General features: G+C 43.5%; 3 protein-coding genes across 3 annotated transcripts; 1 reads left to right on the top strand and 2 right to left on the bottom strand.

Annotated features, from left to right (window-relative positions):
* Positions 1 to 1,611: 1,611 nt before the first annotated feature.
* LAJ45_04266 (uncharacterized protein) lies at positions 1,612 to 4,502 on the bottom strand (the record flags this gene model as incomplete). The annotated part of the gene is made up of 7 exons (XM_046113846.1): positions 1,612 to 2,445; positions 2,524 to 2,611; positions 2,666 to 3,885; positions 3,976 to 4,060; positions 4,144 to 4,230; positions 4,323 to 4,417; positions 4,467 to 4,502. 7 exons carry the CDS (start codon positions 4,500 to 4,502, stop codon positions 1,612 to 1,614), a joined length of 2,445 nt encoding a protein of 814 aa, XP_045972948.1.
* A 3,895-nt stretch (positions 4,503 to 8,397) lies between these two features.
* On the bottom strand, positions 8,398 to 9,706 carry LAJ45_04265 (uncharacterized protein; the record flags this gene model as incomplete). Its single annotated transcript, XM_046113845.1, has 5 exons — positions 8,398 to 8,518; positions 8,578 to 8,721; positions 8,780 to 9,312; positions 9,396 to 9,572; positions 9,677 to 9,706. 5 exons carry the CDS (start codon positions 9,704 to 9,706, stop codon positions 8,398 to 8,400), a joined length of 1,005 nt encoding a protein of 334 aa, XP_045972947.1.
* Positions 9,707 to 13,144: 3,438 nt separating this feature from the next.
* On the top strand, positions 13,145 to 17,469 carry LAJ45_04264 (uncharacterized protein; the record flags this gene model as incomplete). Its single annotated transcript, XM_046113844.1, has 7 exons — positions 13,145 to 13,763; positions 13,819 to 13,916; positions 13,971 to 14,414; positions 14,467 to 15,540; positions 15,595 to 16,233; positions 16,284 to 17,249; positions 17,308 to 17,469. The coding sequence occupies 7 exons, from the start codon at positions 13,145 to 13,147 to the stop codon at positions 17,467 to 17,469; spliced, it is 4,002 nt and encodes a 1,333-aa protein (XP_045972946.1).
* Positions 17,470 to 18,001: the final 532 nt, after the last annotated feature.

Genomic DNA, 18,001 nt, shown 5'->3' with positions numbered 1-18,001 from the left:
GTTTTTTTCGTCTTTCTTTCTTTGGTTCTCTATACAAATGGATGACAGCTATGTTCAAAAGGGGGGTAACCTAAATTTGTCGCTCCTGTTGGTAGAATGATGGAAGGATTGTAATGCTGTGATGCTCGACTCCTATAGTTGAAGCAAAACTTTGTGGTTTGGGCGTGGAATAGAGGTGATCAATTATCTGTGTCTTTCTGTTATTGTTTTCATACTATATCTTTTTTACTATCCTTTCGTCTGTTTTTGCATGCTTTTCCTCAATGGCAAGGTTGCAAAAGTACATCTTTGTTTCCTTTTTTATGAATAATTTCATAGTGTCTTGAACGTGGGTCACTTTCTTGTTAGCATCCTCCCTAGTTTTAGTGTTCTGAGTATATTCTATAAATGCATATACTTCTGTACGGAAGCTCACAGAAATTCTTTGCATCTGAGGACATTTTCATGAATTGAAATTAGTATCTATCTTATCACTACCACGATGACAATTAGATTTTATGTCGTATTCTACTCGCGCGTTAATTAAGTACAGCCACTCTGCAAAAGTGTTCGTGACTCCGATTTCGGAGTGAGACATTTCTCCATATGTAACCGTGGCGGACCACCGAGAACCCCCCAAGAGAAGACTTTCCCAGTGACCAATGGCGCCTAAATTAATGAAGAATAGGATCAATGACCTATCTTCTTTTTATACGTAGTCACGAACTATATTATATATTTTTCGTTGTTTTGAATCTCAACTTTAATAACATCAGTATTACCGGGCGCCACACCGCGCAGTGACATTAAAACTAAATCACGAACACTTTTGCTGAGTGGCTGTAGTCGGATATCATTGCAACCAAATGCTTACTAAAAACTCCGACTTTTTAATTAACGACTGTTCAGTATAGCTTAGTGTAATTAAAGAGAATATAAGGCAGTAAGACCGATATATATTGGCATAATATCCTCGGCGCCGTTTTGGGTCGAGATCGGGTTCACTTGAATTAAGTCTAGCTTTTGTGTTTGGCCCTATTGCACCGGTTTCACGGTCCTTAAATGTAGTCACTTGTAGAAAACGATAACGATATTGGTTTATCTTACAGACTGCTTACAAATGACCAAGCACTTGCATTGTGAGATACATGTATCTAGTTAAAAAGGAGGCTTGAAGATAAGCAATGTACGGGGCGAATGCCACGTTAAGGTAGGAAAAATAACCAAACCCCTCTATCCAACCCCCCAACCCCCCAACCCCCAAGTATGACTCCAACAAATAGGAAAGCCAAAAAAAAAAAAAAAAAAAAGAAAAAGACCAGGCATATTGAAGTACATATAGTTTTGAGGACTAAAAGGAAATCTCTTTTTTCTTCTCGAAGTTCAACACACCTTCAGTCCCGAAAATAAATAAAAAGGACGCATTATGTAAGAAAGAGGTAATAAAAACTTTGAAAGGGGATAATTGAATGTGGTATACTGTGGTTTGTAGTATTGAAGTGGATATCACAGATATGCAAGCCATAAAACGTAAAAAGAAATATTAGGGAACCCGAGTTCAAAGTATGTAAGTAGTTACACCATTATAAAAGATGGTTAAAGAGGAGTTGACCAAAACAGAGATGCATAAACTTAAATTTTCGGATTGTCGCTATCCTTTTCACCCACCACATCGCCATTCTCAGCAGTAATGAGTTCTTGGGAGCCCTCTTTTGTTAAGGATTCTTTTTCTGTGGCTACCTCTGACTCTGCGTCCTTGTCCTCTGTCTCTTCATCCTCATCCGTCGCCGCCCAAAATTCTCGTTCGAACTCCGCCGCGAAACTGTCATCATCATCGTCGTTTTCATTATGATCTTCATCAGCAAGACCTTCATGATCATCCGCGTCTTCCAATGCGGCATCTGATGTCTCTGATAAACCACCTGCAGCGGCTGTGGCGGCAGCCTCCAATGAGCGATCACTTAGAGTTCTCTGTCTCTTATGCCTTGATTTATCCATCGTTTCGTCCATAATGCTATCATCATTTTCATGCGGCGTTGAGCTTCTGGACCTCTTTGTACGTCTCTGGCTTAATGTGGATTTAACTGTTGACGCAGAAGCCATGCTTTCATTTTCGCTCACGTTGTCACCATCGTCGTCAGAACCAATCCATTCCTTAAACTCTTCGTCGACATCCATCCAGCCTACATTTGCCATGTCCGGCGCGTTGAGCTCATCTGCAGGATTGCTAGAAATATCCTCATCCATATCTGAGTCGTCCTCTGAAGACAAGAGAGGAGCATCGGGATGATCATCCTCGAAGCCATTTAGTGATCCCATGTGACGATCCTCAGGGTGTATGGTGATCAAATAGGGTTCCTCGTCTTCTTTTTTCCAGTTTGAAATCGATTCCCATAGCCATTGCGGTGAAACAATCTTAATTTTCGGATACCGTACTGCGGCCTGTCTTACCTTTGCAGTGCGACTCTTGGGTAGGTTAGTAAACATGTAAGGCTTGGCTAAAGTGATTGTACAGGACCATGATAACGGCGGAATATTACTTACTCTCGCAGCTACTAGGTGTGTCACTTTTCCGCTTATGTTCTCAACAACTGTGGCTCCAAAACTCTTAGCCCAGAGGGTGATATCATAACTAGAGGTGAGTGATTAGTCAAATTTCACTATATTTAAAGTATGCGTTTCTTACCTTTGTACATTTGCACCTAAGGGTATGACTCCAGAAAATACCAAGGTCACATCACCCAAAGCGGATTGTTTCATCAAGGGCATAATATCTTTGATGTCTGGAACGGCCTTCAAATCTAGCCGTGCTTCACTCTGGCCAGGCCGGCGTCTTCTGGTCACGGATGCCATGGCATTGCTTTTTCTTTTTCTGTCAAATTCATCATAAAACGCCTTGTGTACTGCTGTTAGATGTCGCTCCAACGCATATAACTCTCTATCATGGTCTTGTAAAACACTGTGCTTTTGTCTTGCAATCTCACTCGGAGTTTCATCGCCATTTTCTGTGTGTATAGTTTCCACGGTGATGCTTTCGGCCATCTTCTCGTCTTTTTTATCTTGTTCCTCCTGTTTCCGGGTTAATGGCCTGTCGTGCTTTTGTGCGGTTATGGCCTTGTCTAAATCTTCGGTTTGAACTGTGAGGAGATTTTGGTCATCACCTGCTCCCATATTCACAAGCTGCTCTAATGTTGAAGATTTGTTCGCCATGCCATCAAGAGTCTCATTTTGAAGCCCCTCTAAATCTTCCCCCGGCTGCATGGATGGGTTCTCTGGGTCGGCAGGGGTAGAGGTAAGGGCAGGGGCAGCATCAAGAGGTGGTGTCGGGGCGGTAGGAAATTCTTGACGTTTCGGTAAAAAGCTAGAATTGATGTCTCCAATGCCAACAAAGAAATCGTAAGGTCGTACTTTCACTAAGTTGTCGCTCCACTTCCACACATCGCCTCTATCATCGATGATAACTACCATTTTTGTATCCACTGGAAATAACCGCTGAAGACTTTTTTGTGTCATGCTACCGCTTTCGTCTCTACTGAGGACCCTCTCACCGAAAATCGTTCCATCAGGATCTACTATCTTCTTGACCGAAAGTGCGTAAGCCCGGGTTCCCATGGTGTATATGTGCAATTCGTAAAGCTTCGAAATGGCCTCCAGAAACTGCTTTAGCCCAGGCCGCATCTTGACATAGTACCACGTCCCCCGACCACCCACTATATCTTCATCAAGCTTGAAAGCCTCGACATCTTTAACAGATTCGTGGTTGATGCAATACGGATCGTTCTTCCATTCTCCAACAGTAGGGTCCACACATGCATGTATGATCGTTTGGTCCAAATCTACCACCAGCGACAGTTTTTTCGATTTGAGAAGCCTCTTTTTTGCGTCCTCTTCTAATCGTGAAGCCTCCTAAGAAAACACCAGCAGGTAAGTAAGAAACCTCGAAGAAGCAAGTTACCTAAGTCCATACAGCAACCCGGAAAGAGAAGAGAGTAATACATCCGAGCTAACTGTAAGTCCGGTATTGTCGTGAGCCAATTGGATAGTCGCACGATCCTTGTTTGAGAAATAGGTATAATCCTGTCTTCAACACCCCTCCGCGCGGAACAAAAACCGCCCCAAATATCAGCTCTCGATCCCCCACTGGGATCATAGGGAGGATCTTACTCCGTCATATCTTTTCCGCACATTGAGCAGAGCCCAGCAAATTGTACTGCGTGGGTACACGGCTCTTCGATCTCCAATATATCGACACTATACAGAATTTCAATACCAAAGCTCTACTTCTACATTCACCAGCCTAGAGGAGGTTTTTTTTTTTTTTGGGGGGGGGGGGGTGGACGTACTCGCAATCCTGAATGACGGTGCCAACCTCGACGAACCACCTCTCCAATCTGCCCTCTATAGGCGCGTCGTACTGCGAAGAGAATTCCTTTTCGACCTGAACTTCCTCTCCGAACTCCGGGTACTCAGTCACTATGGTTTTATACTTGTAAATGAGCAGCGGCGACAGACGGGGATGTCATCGTTGGGCTTCTTCAGGAGCGCAGTGATAGTGATGGGGTAGCGCACTGAGCGGGGCAGTTGGATAATCATGCCCAACCGTTGTTATTCAGTGTTTGCGGCCGGAGGGGGCGGTGATGACGAAGGTGCGTGAGTGGGTGTGGGGATGGATTTAATAGGTTGATGGTAATCGTGTTGATGAGGGGGGGGGGGGGGTCAACTGTTGTGTTTAAGTAGTGCTGGAGCAAGAGGTAGCGAGGAAGGGGGAGGTGAGATGGCTGGGGACTGTCGTTGAATTTAAGCTTTGTGGGATCGTCCTTGTTAAGTTGGTTGGCAGTGGTAGCTGACGGGGGATGTTTCTTCACGCGACAAATCAGGCTTTCTCAGTAGACAAAACAAGAGAAGACGTTACAGGATGTCAAGAGGTGACTGCCTGACGTGACAGTAGAATAATCAGTCAGAAGGCAGAGAGAGCTGCGCGTGCAACAAGCGCTGTTAGTAGGATAAGTAGTATGTAGAAAGATGCAGTGGAGCATGCACGATATTCTGATATTCTACAAGAACAAGCAGAAGTCACGGGCTATTGAGTTCGCTCTGAACCGTGCTTGTTTGATTGGTCGCAAGTAGCAGGGAACACTGGTGACGCGAGGCAGAGGCAGAAAAAAGAACGAACCATCCGTCCAGGGTTAGGGTTAGGGTTAGGAGACAATTGTAGTGTTGGAACCTTGTCCGTTTGTCCTTTGAACAACGAAGAAAAAAGAATAAAATAGAAAATTAAGATGGTTATAATGAAAGAAAAAAAATAAGAAGCCGGCGAAGGTTGGTCCGGATTAGATAGCGTGGCTCTGCTGATATGTGAGCGGGTGCGAAGGTTTGGAAGATGCGGGGAAGGAAAGTGAAACACTGATCTTTCTTTCCTGATTTTCTCTAACATGTTGTCGAAGGGTAACATGCCATCTTTATATACTCATGGGACATAAACTTTGCATTGTAAGAGGGTTGTACATACAATGTGAACCGAGAACGGCTACTGGGATTAGTTGTTTGTCTCTTTTTGTCCAATGCTCGACCGTTACGGCACACTGTCCAATTCTGGCAGCCGTGAGTTGGCCTTATAAGTTATTGATCATTGGGCCTCATTGGTCCTATACTTGGTATAATGTACTCGGCGCCCCTTTGATGAGTGAATGCGCTGTGGATATAGTTTCCATACATGTATTTTATGGGGACACTCAAAGACACATGTACACCCGCAGGAAAAAAGTGAGGAAACAGCGAGTAGCGTGACAACGGGTGCCTCCAACTTGACATCCCCACACCCACAATACAACCCCACGAGTATTCCGTGGCCATACCTTTTAACAAGTCTAGAAAGTGGATAGAGGCTACTCCGAATGAAAACATAAAAGTTATTGAAGCCCAAGCTAGGGAAGAGTAGGAAAGGCCGGATTGGGGGAAATGTATATAAAAACCATTGACAGCATGCCAAAGAGAATTGCAGCAGTAGTAAAGGACTAGGGAGATCATAGGGGGTGGTGAATATAGTTTAGAGGCCATAGTATCTATTCTGTATTTTATTGTTTAGTTATATTACTTCTTTTCATTTTTATCCCCAATTTTGTATTGGGGTTCGGACGGGTTGCACCCGCTGTTTCCTCACTTTTTTCCTGCGGGTGTACTATAAACTTCAACACCTTACACCTCCCACAAAAAAATATCAATAAAAAGAGTACACGTACACGTAGTATTAATATACACACTAAGCATATGTATATATGTAGTCCTGAAATCTGACCTCAACATTAATTAATCCTACCCACCTAACAAATAAGTACTTACATTGAGGTTTGGATAATTCGATTTCACCTGATCTGATCCATCATTGGGTAGCTATGACTGCGCACATATTATACGTAGTAGAAATGATATCAGTATTACTATCATTGGCTATTCGTATTTACTCCGATCTTTTTCCCACTTATGAATGTCGAGGCCATATAAGATTTGTTCATACTCATGGTTGCTTCGTAGGTATGCTATGAACTTATATATACACGTACATGTAGACTTCCCTACGTAAATTACATTATTATCCCTTCGATCATTTGATCTTGCAAAAACCGAGACATATTAAGCCTATAACAGTGTGGTGAGTGTGGTGATATTCAGGAAACTTAGCCACCTACTGAACGTGGAGACACCAGAATAGGCAGAGCTGGGGCTGGGGTCATAGATGGTGCGGCGCAGGACACCAGCTAGCTAGGTCTGAGAAGATTCATCAGGACATGTACATGTTAAATACATGTATATAATATCCACTCAGTATTTTATATATATTAAGATTAATCTCCCCCTTGTTTTTGCTGTTTATAATCCAAGTCCTAGAGCCCATTAATACTTATGTAGCCTAGAGGAATTATGTGTTTATCGTGCAACGTATATATATATGGTAGCCACATTGGAACTCTTTCGATATTTCCCCCTCAACCGTAGATACATGTATACATAGCATGCGTGGGTTCATTTGGTACATGGTATCAACTTGCAATTGAAATAATATAAGCTAAAGTTACTAATATAATAAATTCCGGAATACACCGTCTTCTCCCTCCCATAATAAGATTAGCGCTGAGTTAAGGAGATGTAGTGGTATACGCCAGCCGGACAATTAAGTGCGCCGGGCGGATGTGACCATGCCAAGCTTAAGGTTTGCGAGAAATTTGACTTGCGGGGTATATACGCCTAGGCAGTAGCTACAGGACGAAAAATGGGGATGTAATAGGTACTGTACCAATACGGAATTGTGCAAATTAAAACTTCCGAATTAAATCGGAATCATGGGTGTTGTACCGTGGCGGTGCCGCAACAATATAATACCGTAACGCTACGGTATTTTTCCAGATATGGCACTAGACCCACCCGCTTTTTTGGTACTGTACTTTCAATCCTCAGGTATATATCTAAACATACATATAATTTCTATTTAAGAAACGCGATCTAGTAATAAGTACTTGATATGTAGAATGTTAAATAATAGATATGATATGCCTACTAAATGATTATTCAATAGGTTGTAAGCTTTTCGCTGGCTTCCACACTTTGACATTTATTCATACTTTTAATCATCAGCTGTATTAATGAATTAAACAAAAAAAAATCATCAACCGTTAGCAAAAATAAAACCATCTCAGCTCGAGCCAACGTAATTTCGGCCCGAATCTTGCTTAGGCCCAAAAGATCGGTTCCTGTTGACCTGCATCATATATTATCACTCGTAAACCAAAGACTACCTGTTGTTAAGGTATAAATGGAAGATCTTGACTTTCTTGGTTGACTTGCTAGGCTATAATATAGAGGGCATAATACAGCTCTTTTATATAACAAAGCTTTATGCAAAGTAAACCTAAAACATGGCCCCATCTTAACATATATATATCAATGACCTTGCAGATATGACCATCCCTGATAAGTAGGATATTGCACCTAGGCTTGTAAAAAATAACCTTAACACCTGTTTTAAGTATGGATAGAGTTGAAAACTCGGTTTGACTAAAGCATGTTGTCAAATAATGTAATTAACAGATTCAAAGAAGATACCCCTCCAGTATTTCAGGCGAAATCTGTACCCATATGGAAATAGTTCGCTCCCGGACTATGACTAGCTCTAGGCCTAGGAATACCCGGTTATATATAGGATATAAAACATAATGTTACATGTGAGAATTTGAAAAGAGCAGAAAACAAAAGAAAGTGAAGGTTGGCCGTAAGAATCTACTAGCAAAGACGCAAAGTCTCCGGATTACGTATAGACTATATTCTAGTATTATGGTGGGAGAGTTATTATAAAGTTAAGAGCCAGTAAATCCGAGGCCCTTTTATCTTCGTGATAATATATTCGTCAATTAGGGATCAATGAATCTATATGTTATGTTTGACAACATTCTGGCACACCCCTCCCCTAGCCAGAGTTTCAAGATTATCGATTGTTGTATCTGCGATGTTTTTGAGGGCTTCAACTGTAAGGAAAGCTTGGTGACCGCTGTGATCAAGTGTTTGTTAGTACGGGCCTTGAATTGCGGAGGAGTGCAGAGGGCATACCTGACAAAAACATTGTAGAATGACAAGAGACGGGCAAAGTTGTCGTCGTAGATGATCTTGGAGCTTCCATCCGCAAAGAAGTAGGCAGATTCTCCTTCATAAACATCGAGCCCTACTGCGCCCAGATGACCGGTTTTTAGTGCTCTAAAAAGGTCAGTTCGACATTTTCCAAAAAGCACTTGTGCTACTGGAATTATTTTACCCGATCAATGCGTGAGAATCAATCAACGCCCCTCTAGAGGTGTTGATCAGATATGCTCCCTTCTTCATCTGCCCAAGTGTTTTCTCATTCATCATATATTTGGTGCTTTCCATCAGAGGGCAATGAAGAGACACAATATCCGATTTCCCCAACATCTCTTCAAGCGAATCGACATAAGTTATACCATATTCGGCCGCCTGATCATTATGATATAAGTCATATGCGATGACATTACTTTCGAAACCTCTCGAGAGTATTTTCCCAGTGAGCAGGCCAATTTTACCGGTACCAATTATACCGATTGTTTTTCCCTTGAGATTGAAGCCTAGGAGCCCATCGAGAAGAAAGTTACCTTCTCGGACACGAGTGTATGACTTATGATACTTTCGGACGATGGTCATGATCATGCCAACAGCAAATTCGGCAACTGCATCGGGGGAGTAGGCGGGGACACGGACGACTTGAAGTCCAAACCGGGAAGCAGATTCAAGGTCGACATTGTTGAAACCGGCACAGCGGAGGGCAATGTATTTCTATGAATCATAAGTTTGATTTGTTAATTATCTAGCGTTTCGGGAGTCTGTGAAGGCATTGATGGCTAGATCAATTCGCTTACCACGCCTAACTTCGCTAGTCCTTCGAGAACCTCCGCATCGCATACATCGTTAACAAAGATACACACGGCATCATAACCCGCCGCAAGGGCAAGGGTAGTCTTGTCGAGGTGGATTTCTAAAAACTGAAGCTTCAAGTCTGAAGTTGTATTGCACTCGGCAAACGAGCTGATGTCGTACTGCAAGTGGGCTGTTAGAGCCGAATAAACGAACGAGATCTCAGACAAAGGGATCAAGGTTATCGATAGGGTTCTGATGAACCGGTAGTGGGGTGCCGGTTTACCTTCTTTGAGCTGTAAACAACGATCTTCATTTTTTTTAGGAGGGGACAGGGCGAAGAGTAATGATTACTGATGTGCTTTGGTGAAGGGTATATATGTAGTAGAGTTTTTTGTTGAATTTCTACGAAATTCGAGGTGGGCTGATGTTTGATCTGTGGGCAGAGCCGCTCGTCATAAGCCAGATAAATCCTATCTCTGAAGTGGATGACAGACGTGGCCAGAGGCTTAGAAAAAGAGGCGTCACTTCGTCCCCGAGAATCGATGAATGATTTATTTATCCAGATCTCTTACTACGGTCCGACCTTCGGAACATGTTCTAGGTACACCATTGACCCCCGCCTGTATTGATAGGAGCTATTGCGGGTACTCTACACTACATGTATGTACCTACATTTAGTCGTTTATCGCGCAGATATACGACCTCCGATTGGGGGTACATGCATGACCATGCCTACAGTATGGGCGTTGGGTTTTGAATTCCGCAAATAAACTTGATAGCACAAGGCGCACGCTGCAACGGCACATGAACTCCCCTCGCCATAACGGATCTGGAACTAGAGAAATCTACATTAATACAGACATATCCAGCTGCATCTATTGCAAATTCGAAATCTATTCGCTGCATGGGTGTTTAAAACCTAGAGGACCCGGAAGTACCCAGAAACAAGCTTTGCCTACGCCGTGGTTAACAAAGTCCCCATATTCTGCACTACCGCCTTCACATGTCGTAGATCATCATAAGTGCTAGTATATATAACACTATAAAAGCCATCAAGCCGATAGAGTATGTGCTACTCTACTCTATAGTAATGTACAGTTCTATCACCTACAAAATTGTGGTAAGCAAATCTGATATAACCAGAAGGATTTGGCTAACTACTTGTATGATCAGATTTGAGATGTAATTATGGCTAAGAGTCTCTTACGGCATAAACCGAGTAATGCCCGCCACGCGAGGTCTTCGACATTGATTTCCTTCGTGCTTTAGTCTATGGCTTATTTATTGAGTGTTTCGGCGTCCAAGGATCTGTCGCGAGCATCACTCGTGGGGGATCAAGAATTTACACTAAATGAATCCCACCTGCACGTATATGGGATCCGGGATAGGCTACGAGAGGATACACGGGCCAGTGAATCTTATACGAAGAAAGGGTACATTTTTTGCAATACAGTTAATATTCCAGTCGCGTTATCATATGCTGAGAGTCATGGATAATCACTCATTTAACGCCGGATAGTTTGTAGCCGCCGCGACTTCCCTAGCCACCCGAACACCCCCACCCGAACAGTCAACGTCAAAAAGAAAGGATCTTCGTTGCAACCGGTTTCTATACCAATCATACTCAACTGTTCGGGTGGCTAGGGAAGTCGTCTATCTGACTGTGTATGGCATATGTAGAAGTCTTCTATCACATGGGTCTTTAAGGCCTAGTGATGTAAACAGAAAGCTTTGAAACGTAAGTAGGTGCGTATATACTGGCTATCTCCGGCCAGGGATTATCGCTCGAGTGATTGGTTGAATGGCATCGATCTGCATCAGAAGTTTCCCATACAAGTAATTTTGATCTCTGGGAGCTAGCCAATTTTTCGAGTTATGGCGGTATGTACATGTACCTACATATGATGTACCTGCTTGTAATCAGCTGGTCGTCGAGTCATTTCCCCGCAGGTACAATAACGAAGCCTAGATCCTCTGGTGATGAGAGCAGTGCTCTAATTAAAACCTGCATTTTTATGGGCAAGCAGAAACTCCTCCTAAATAAATCGGCCGATGAAGAACGATCACGTACCTATCTCATAGAGGAAATTTCATTCACATCCTAGCTACGTTAAGCCAATCAAGGTCAACAGGATTTGGTAGGCCGGGTGTTGTTGAAATCTAAGGTACATGTACAGTCGTCTCTTGGTCAACGACGAAACCGGTCCGATGGCGAATAGGCCAATCGAAGCCAACAAAAGCCAACAAAAGCGCTCCGACCCTTTGCTTTGACTGACTATCAGCCCAAAAAGTAGTTATCCGTCATCGAGCCGGTTTCGTCGTTGACCCGGAGACGACTGTACTAGGGTGTAGCGAAAAGTGATCAGAATCTGATAAGACAAATACACCTACAGCCGCCTCTCGTTATAGTGATACTGCATATAGTGATATTCTCGTTATAAGGATGACACCTGCCGGTCCCAACGTTTTAGTATGGGGTTTAGTGATTTTTTTATATAAGGATATCACTAGGTATTTAGTGAAGATTTGTATGGGTATCCTTATAACAAGAGTAAATTTGGGTGCGGCGAGCGACCCAGAAAGGGGGAGGGCCAGCATTTCCAGGCATTTTACGTGACAAAAAGCCTGGAAACAAGACTAAAATACAAACGAGACTGTACATGTACTTAAACAGTCACATGTCTGTACCCTAAGAATCGCTGTCAATTTAGACTATTTTTCGATCCAAAAAAAACCTAACCCTTATTCTGTATAGTGATAACCTCGATATAAGGATACCGTTTTTCGGTCCCGACCCCATCACTATAACGAGAGGCGGTTGTATTCACCGTAACATTCACTTATCAGATTCTGATCACTTACCCTCAACACCCAGTTCAGTCCGGAAACGCCAAAAAAACTACGAGTGTCTCGGTAAAGGCCTTGAGCACCACACTTGGTTGTTCCTAGTGGATCATCAACAGCAGCCAGCTGTAGGTAACCTGAGGGGTTGAGGACCGGTTCTATGAATCCTGTATGCCAAGAGTCAAACACAGTGTGCGACTACAGTACAGTCGTCTCTGGGTCAACGACGAAACCGGCTCGATGACGAATAACTACTTTTTGGGCTGATAGTCAGTCAAAGCAAAGGGTCGGAGCGCTTCTGTTGGTTTTTGTTGGCTTCGATTGGCCTATTCGCCATCGGACCGGTTTCGTCGTTGACCCAGAGACGACTGTACTGAGTAACGGATCCAAGTAGTCATCTGCTATAGCGGAATGTTTCGGCTGCAATCTTCGTACTTCCCAAACATACCGCAAGCGTATCTGCAGGCAATAGTATGGTACTCTATCTAGGCGTTTTTCTATCATAAGTAGAGCAGATCACTCCTACTCATTAAACTTCTTCTCCAACTTACCCATCGCTAATACCATCGTTATCGTCACTTGCTTTCTCCCCCATCAACTCCCGGTTGAGGCTCCCGTGCAGCAGCAGCTCCCCTCCTCAAAGTAGAAAACGCACTGCATCGGGGTCCTGCATCTGCGATAGCGGCTACCGATAAGGTAACACCCAGCCACTCATCGCTCGCCACTCCACACATATTTGGAGTCATCTATGGGTAGGTAACATAGCTCCAAGTAGCTACCTTGTTCTCTCCGCGTGCCCTCGTTTGATAATAAAAGCAACCTCTTCTCATACTCATACAACCGTCAGGAAACTGATCTCGGGAACAGTTCAAGGAACCTACCACACGTGATAGCATCATTGTTCAGAATGCCCGAACGCTCTAGCATCGTCCAGAAATTTGGTACGGGGCGTCGAAAAAATGCCCCCACCATCTCACAGTCCATGCAGCTCCCTGCCCGTTTTAATTCTGGAGACAACGACGATGCGAACGATGAAGATGTATGCGTAGCCGGAAAAAATACACCCTTCAACATGAACCAAAGCTTTTATCAAGTCCTTACCGCTGCCACTTCAAATATCCGGATGAGCTCTCGCTTCGACGACGATTCAGATGACTCGGACGATGATCCAACCACGCCCAAGGCGATTGATAAGAAGCTCAGATCCAAGATTCCTGGCTTACCACTTGGTCCTAAAAGAGAGTTGACGAAGGATGTAATTCAAGAAGAAACTGACGATGAGGAAGATGACCCAGTTCCCGCGGAACTGGCCGGAGCTGCTCTACAAATGGCCATTCCCACAAACAGTTTACAAGCACAAACGCAGTTAAATCCACCAGCCTTTGCGGTAAATATACAGGACCAAGAGAACGAAACCTATCACGACTTCGAAGAAAATGTAACAGCGAAATCAAGTGGAAATGGGAATTTGGAAGAGAAATTGATGGATATTTTCAATTTACCGGCGACCGAGAAGGTCATTTCCGGTATGTTATCAATGATTTGCCAATAGATTTGCTTCTTAATAATAAAGTTTTACAGAATACCCATGTTGGCTTTTGAAAAGCGTACTCTTACAGGGCTATATGTACATCACCACCCGACATATCTGCTTCTATGCATATCTCCCTCGGAAAGATGTATGTGCTTTCTGTCATTGTCAAATACAAAGCTTACTGACCCATATCTTTCAGCATGTCATACTAAAATCGGGTTACCTATCCAAACGAGGCAAGTCTACTGTTAAATTTACTAGATACTGGTTCATCCTGAAGGGCGATGTTCTCTCTTATTACACGAACCCATCAGACCTATACTTTCCCAATGGAAACATTGATCTTCGGTATGGTCTTCAAGCAAGTGTGGTTGAGGCCAAAGATCCTAAAGATTCGGTCATGGTGACGCTTTCTACCAACGAGAGAAAGTATTACTTCCGTGCGGACTCTTCAGCAAGTGCTAGAGAATGGGTAAAGTCTCTCCAAAAGGTCATTTTTAGGTCACACAATGAGGGAGATAGTGTGAAAATTTCAATCCCAGTAGAAAACGTCATTGAGGTTGAAGAGAGCCCAGTCTTGGAGTTTGCAGATACCTTCAAGCTCAAGGTTGTTGATAATGATGATACATATGCTATCGACGAGGTAACGAACAAATATATCGTCATATGAGATATGATTACTGATGATCTTTTAGTATTTCTTCTCATTCTTCAGTTTCGGGAAAGATGCTTTGAACGTCTTGCGATCGGCAGTAGAAAACTCTGCAGCATCGAAGATCCCCGATCATATGTTTGGAGCACATTCAGAGCCTCCTTCACCTGGCCTGGGGCCATTACCGGATCGTTCAATAACCCCAACTCTTAAGGAACCAGTACGGGCAACACTTTCCCCACTTTCACCTAAGTCACCAACTATCAGGAGCCCAAGGTCTAGTCCGAGGCCAAGTGGAGAGTTTACTCGCGGCAGCTTCGATGTTCAAAGGGCATCCAAAGAAATACAGAAAAAAATGGCAGAGGCCCCCAGACACAGTACCGATCTGGGCACTAGTTCTTCCCCAGCCCTTCCCTCTGGTTCCGCACATTCATATGCTCATTCGTTCGGAGAATCTTCCGAGGGGGTACAATTATCGATGGATGATGAAGGAAAAGGAACAGCGAGCAGCATTCTGGACAAGAGCGATATTTTTGACTCACCAACAATGAAAAAACTTGGTCATGGACGTTCAGACTCACAGAGCTCATACAAATCCCACAGCTCTACCAGTAAATCAAAATATAAAAAAGATGTTTCATCATCTAGGGCATATACTGGCTCCCCAAGTCAATATGAATCTGATGAGCTAAGTGGGAGCTCCAGCAACAACTCAGCAAGACTTCAGGACATAGCAAAGACCGGAAACTTCCCCTTACAACGTGCCGCTAGTTGGGCGGGTTGGATGAAGAAGCGGACGCAGGGTGTTGGCGCGCTCTTGGCTACCGAGTCCATGGGATATTTGGAAAAAGTATCAGACATGTGGGTTGGTGGAAAGAGACATTATAAGCCCATGGGGATGATGGCGCATGAAGAGGTTGAAGATGCTGAAGATGACGACGGGAATGCTCAAAGTCACGATGCCAGTTTTAGGGCAAGGTTTGCACTCCCGCCACAGGAAAGACTGATTGCAGTGTATTTTGGATACCTACATCGTGTTCTACCTTTATACGGGAAGATCTATCTTAGCAATAGGAGCTTCTGCTTTAGGAGTATATTGCCAGGAACAAAGACAAAGGTTTGTTTGACTATCAATCTAAAGTCTTTGATAAGATTGCTAACACTTGCAAAGATGATTCTTCCTCTCAAGGATATCGAAAATGTCAGTAAAGAGAAAGGCTTTAGATTTGGCTACTCGGGACTTGTTATTACAATCCGTGGTCACGAGGAACTATTTTTTGAGTTTGGTCAACAAGACGCTAGGGATGACTGTGGGCAAACTCTACGTGCCGGCATAAACGACGTCCGAGTTCTTGCTGAGAGTGGAATTTTGACCCGGGAAGAAAAACTAGGAGCACAAATGGCTAAAACCGAGTATCAAATGCTACAAGATGCGCGCCAAGATGGTCATAATATTCACGATATCCAACTACCACTATCAACAAATGACGCTAGTTGTCAAGATGCTCCACCAATTGTATTTGATGATCCCCATGGATCGATTATCAATTTCAAACCGACCGAATCGATGCTCATTACATGTCTTACTATTGGTACCCGCGGTGACGTGCAGCCGTTCATTGCGCTTTGTATTGGGCTTATGAAGGATGGGCACAGGACAAGGATTGCGACTCATGCAGAATATGGTGACTGGATCAGAAGCTACGGAATTGATTTCGAGCCTGTAGAGGGGGATCCAGCGGAGTTGATGGAATTATGTGTTTCGCACGGAATGTTTACTGTAGACTTTTTACAGGCTGCTACTTCAACGGTAAAAATCCATTCTCTTAGTAGTAATTGCTAGGTACTAAATTATAGTAGATGCGTGGATGGCTAGATGGCTTGCTCTTAAGCTCGTGGAAGGCTTGCCAGGGTTCTAATCTGTTGATTGAAAGTCCCAGTGCGATGGCAGGTATTCATATTGCAGAGGCCCTTGGTATACCATATTTCAGGGCGTTCACTATGCCTTGGACACGTACCAGGGCATATCCTCATGCTTTTGCTGTTCCAGAGCATAAAATGGGTGGTGCTTATAACTACTTCACCTATGTTCTTTTTGATAACGTTTTCTGGAAAGCTACCGCCGGCCAAATCAACAGATGGCGGAAAAAGACCCTTGGACTTACCAGAACTAGCCTTGATAAACTACAGCCAAATAAAGTACCATTTCTTTATAATTTCAGCCCTTCGGTAGTCATTCCGCCGCTCGACTATAGCGACTGGATCCGTGTGACTGGATATTGGTTCCTGGATTCACCAAGTGACTATATCCCCCCTAAGGAGTTAACAGACTTTATTACAAGAGCCCGAAAGGATGGTAAAAAGCTTGTTTATGTTGGTTTCGGCTCTATTACGGTAGCCGATCCAGATGCCATGACTCGTACCGTTGTCGAATCAATTCTCAAGGCCGATGTACGTTGCATTCTATCGAAGGGTTGGTCCGATAGGCTCCAAAAGAAAGATGCTCAGATGCCTGAAATTTCTCTACCCTCTGAGATCCACCAGATCCAGTCTGCACCACACGATTGGCTGTTCAAGCAAATCGATGCAGCAGTTCACCATGGTGGTGCTGGAACCACTGGGGCAAGTCTGAGGGCAGGAATCCCGACGGTTGTGAAACCGTTCTTTGGAGACCAGTACTTCTTTGGACAGCGTGTTGAAGATATGGGGGTTGGGATATGCGTGAAGAAGTTGAACGTCCAGGCTTTTAGTAGAGCTCTGTGGGAATGCACCAACAATGAGGTGATGATTACGAAAGCCGATATGCTGGGAAAACAAATCCGCTCGGTGAGTGAAGTTTATATCTCCATAAAATATAATTGGTTGCTGATATTATTGATATTAGGAAAACGGAGTGGAGACGGCTATCCAGGCTATCTACCGTGACATGGAGTATGCACGGACACTAATCAAGAAACAACATGGCGACCCGCATGAAATAGATTCCGAGGAATCATGGACTTTTGTCGATGATCCTGATGCCCAACTCGGGAAGTTGACTCGATAGAGTAAAGAAGCAAAGACGTTCTAGAAGGAATTTCTTATTGTTGTTGTTATTTTCTATTGAAGCCATGGAGGGTTGGATACCTAGCTTGGTAGATCGTGGGAGCAGGGGCTTGGTTAGTTGCGTCTGAGGTGTTCCGGCGTCATTTCCTTATCCGGGTATTAGATACCCTTTCTTCTTTTATTATGATTGAAACCATAGCTCTACTACCCTACTCACTTTGATTTATTTCCTTATTAATACTGTTGTGGAGGAACCATGTTGGTAACAGTTACATGATTTAATGAGTTGGCTGGTAATTACACCGAAATATTACAAGATAAACATACAGATATTATAGTGATTCCGGAATTTTCCTATCTAGGGCATGCTAATAACTTGAGGTAGATTAGTGTACAAAGTTAAAATCGAACCAATGAATGATCTTAGCTGGGTTAATATGCTGGTTTCGAGTTATCTAATGATTCCATCTGTGACCCGATTTGTTCTCTCCGAATAATTAATCACAGTATATCACTCGTTATTACTATTATAA

This window comes from Morchella importuna (assembly GCF_003444635.1).
Source record: "Morchella importuna strain M04M26 chromosome Unknown Morimp01GS010, whole genome shotgun sequence".
NCBI lineage: Eukaryota > Fungi > Ascomycota > Pezizomycetes > Pezizales > Morchellaceae > Morchella > Morchella importuna.
This window is presented reverse-complemented; position numbering and strand designations above follow the sequence as displayed.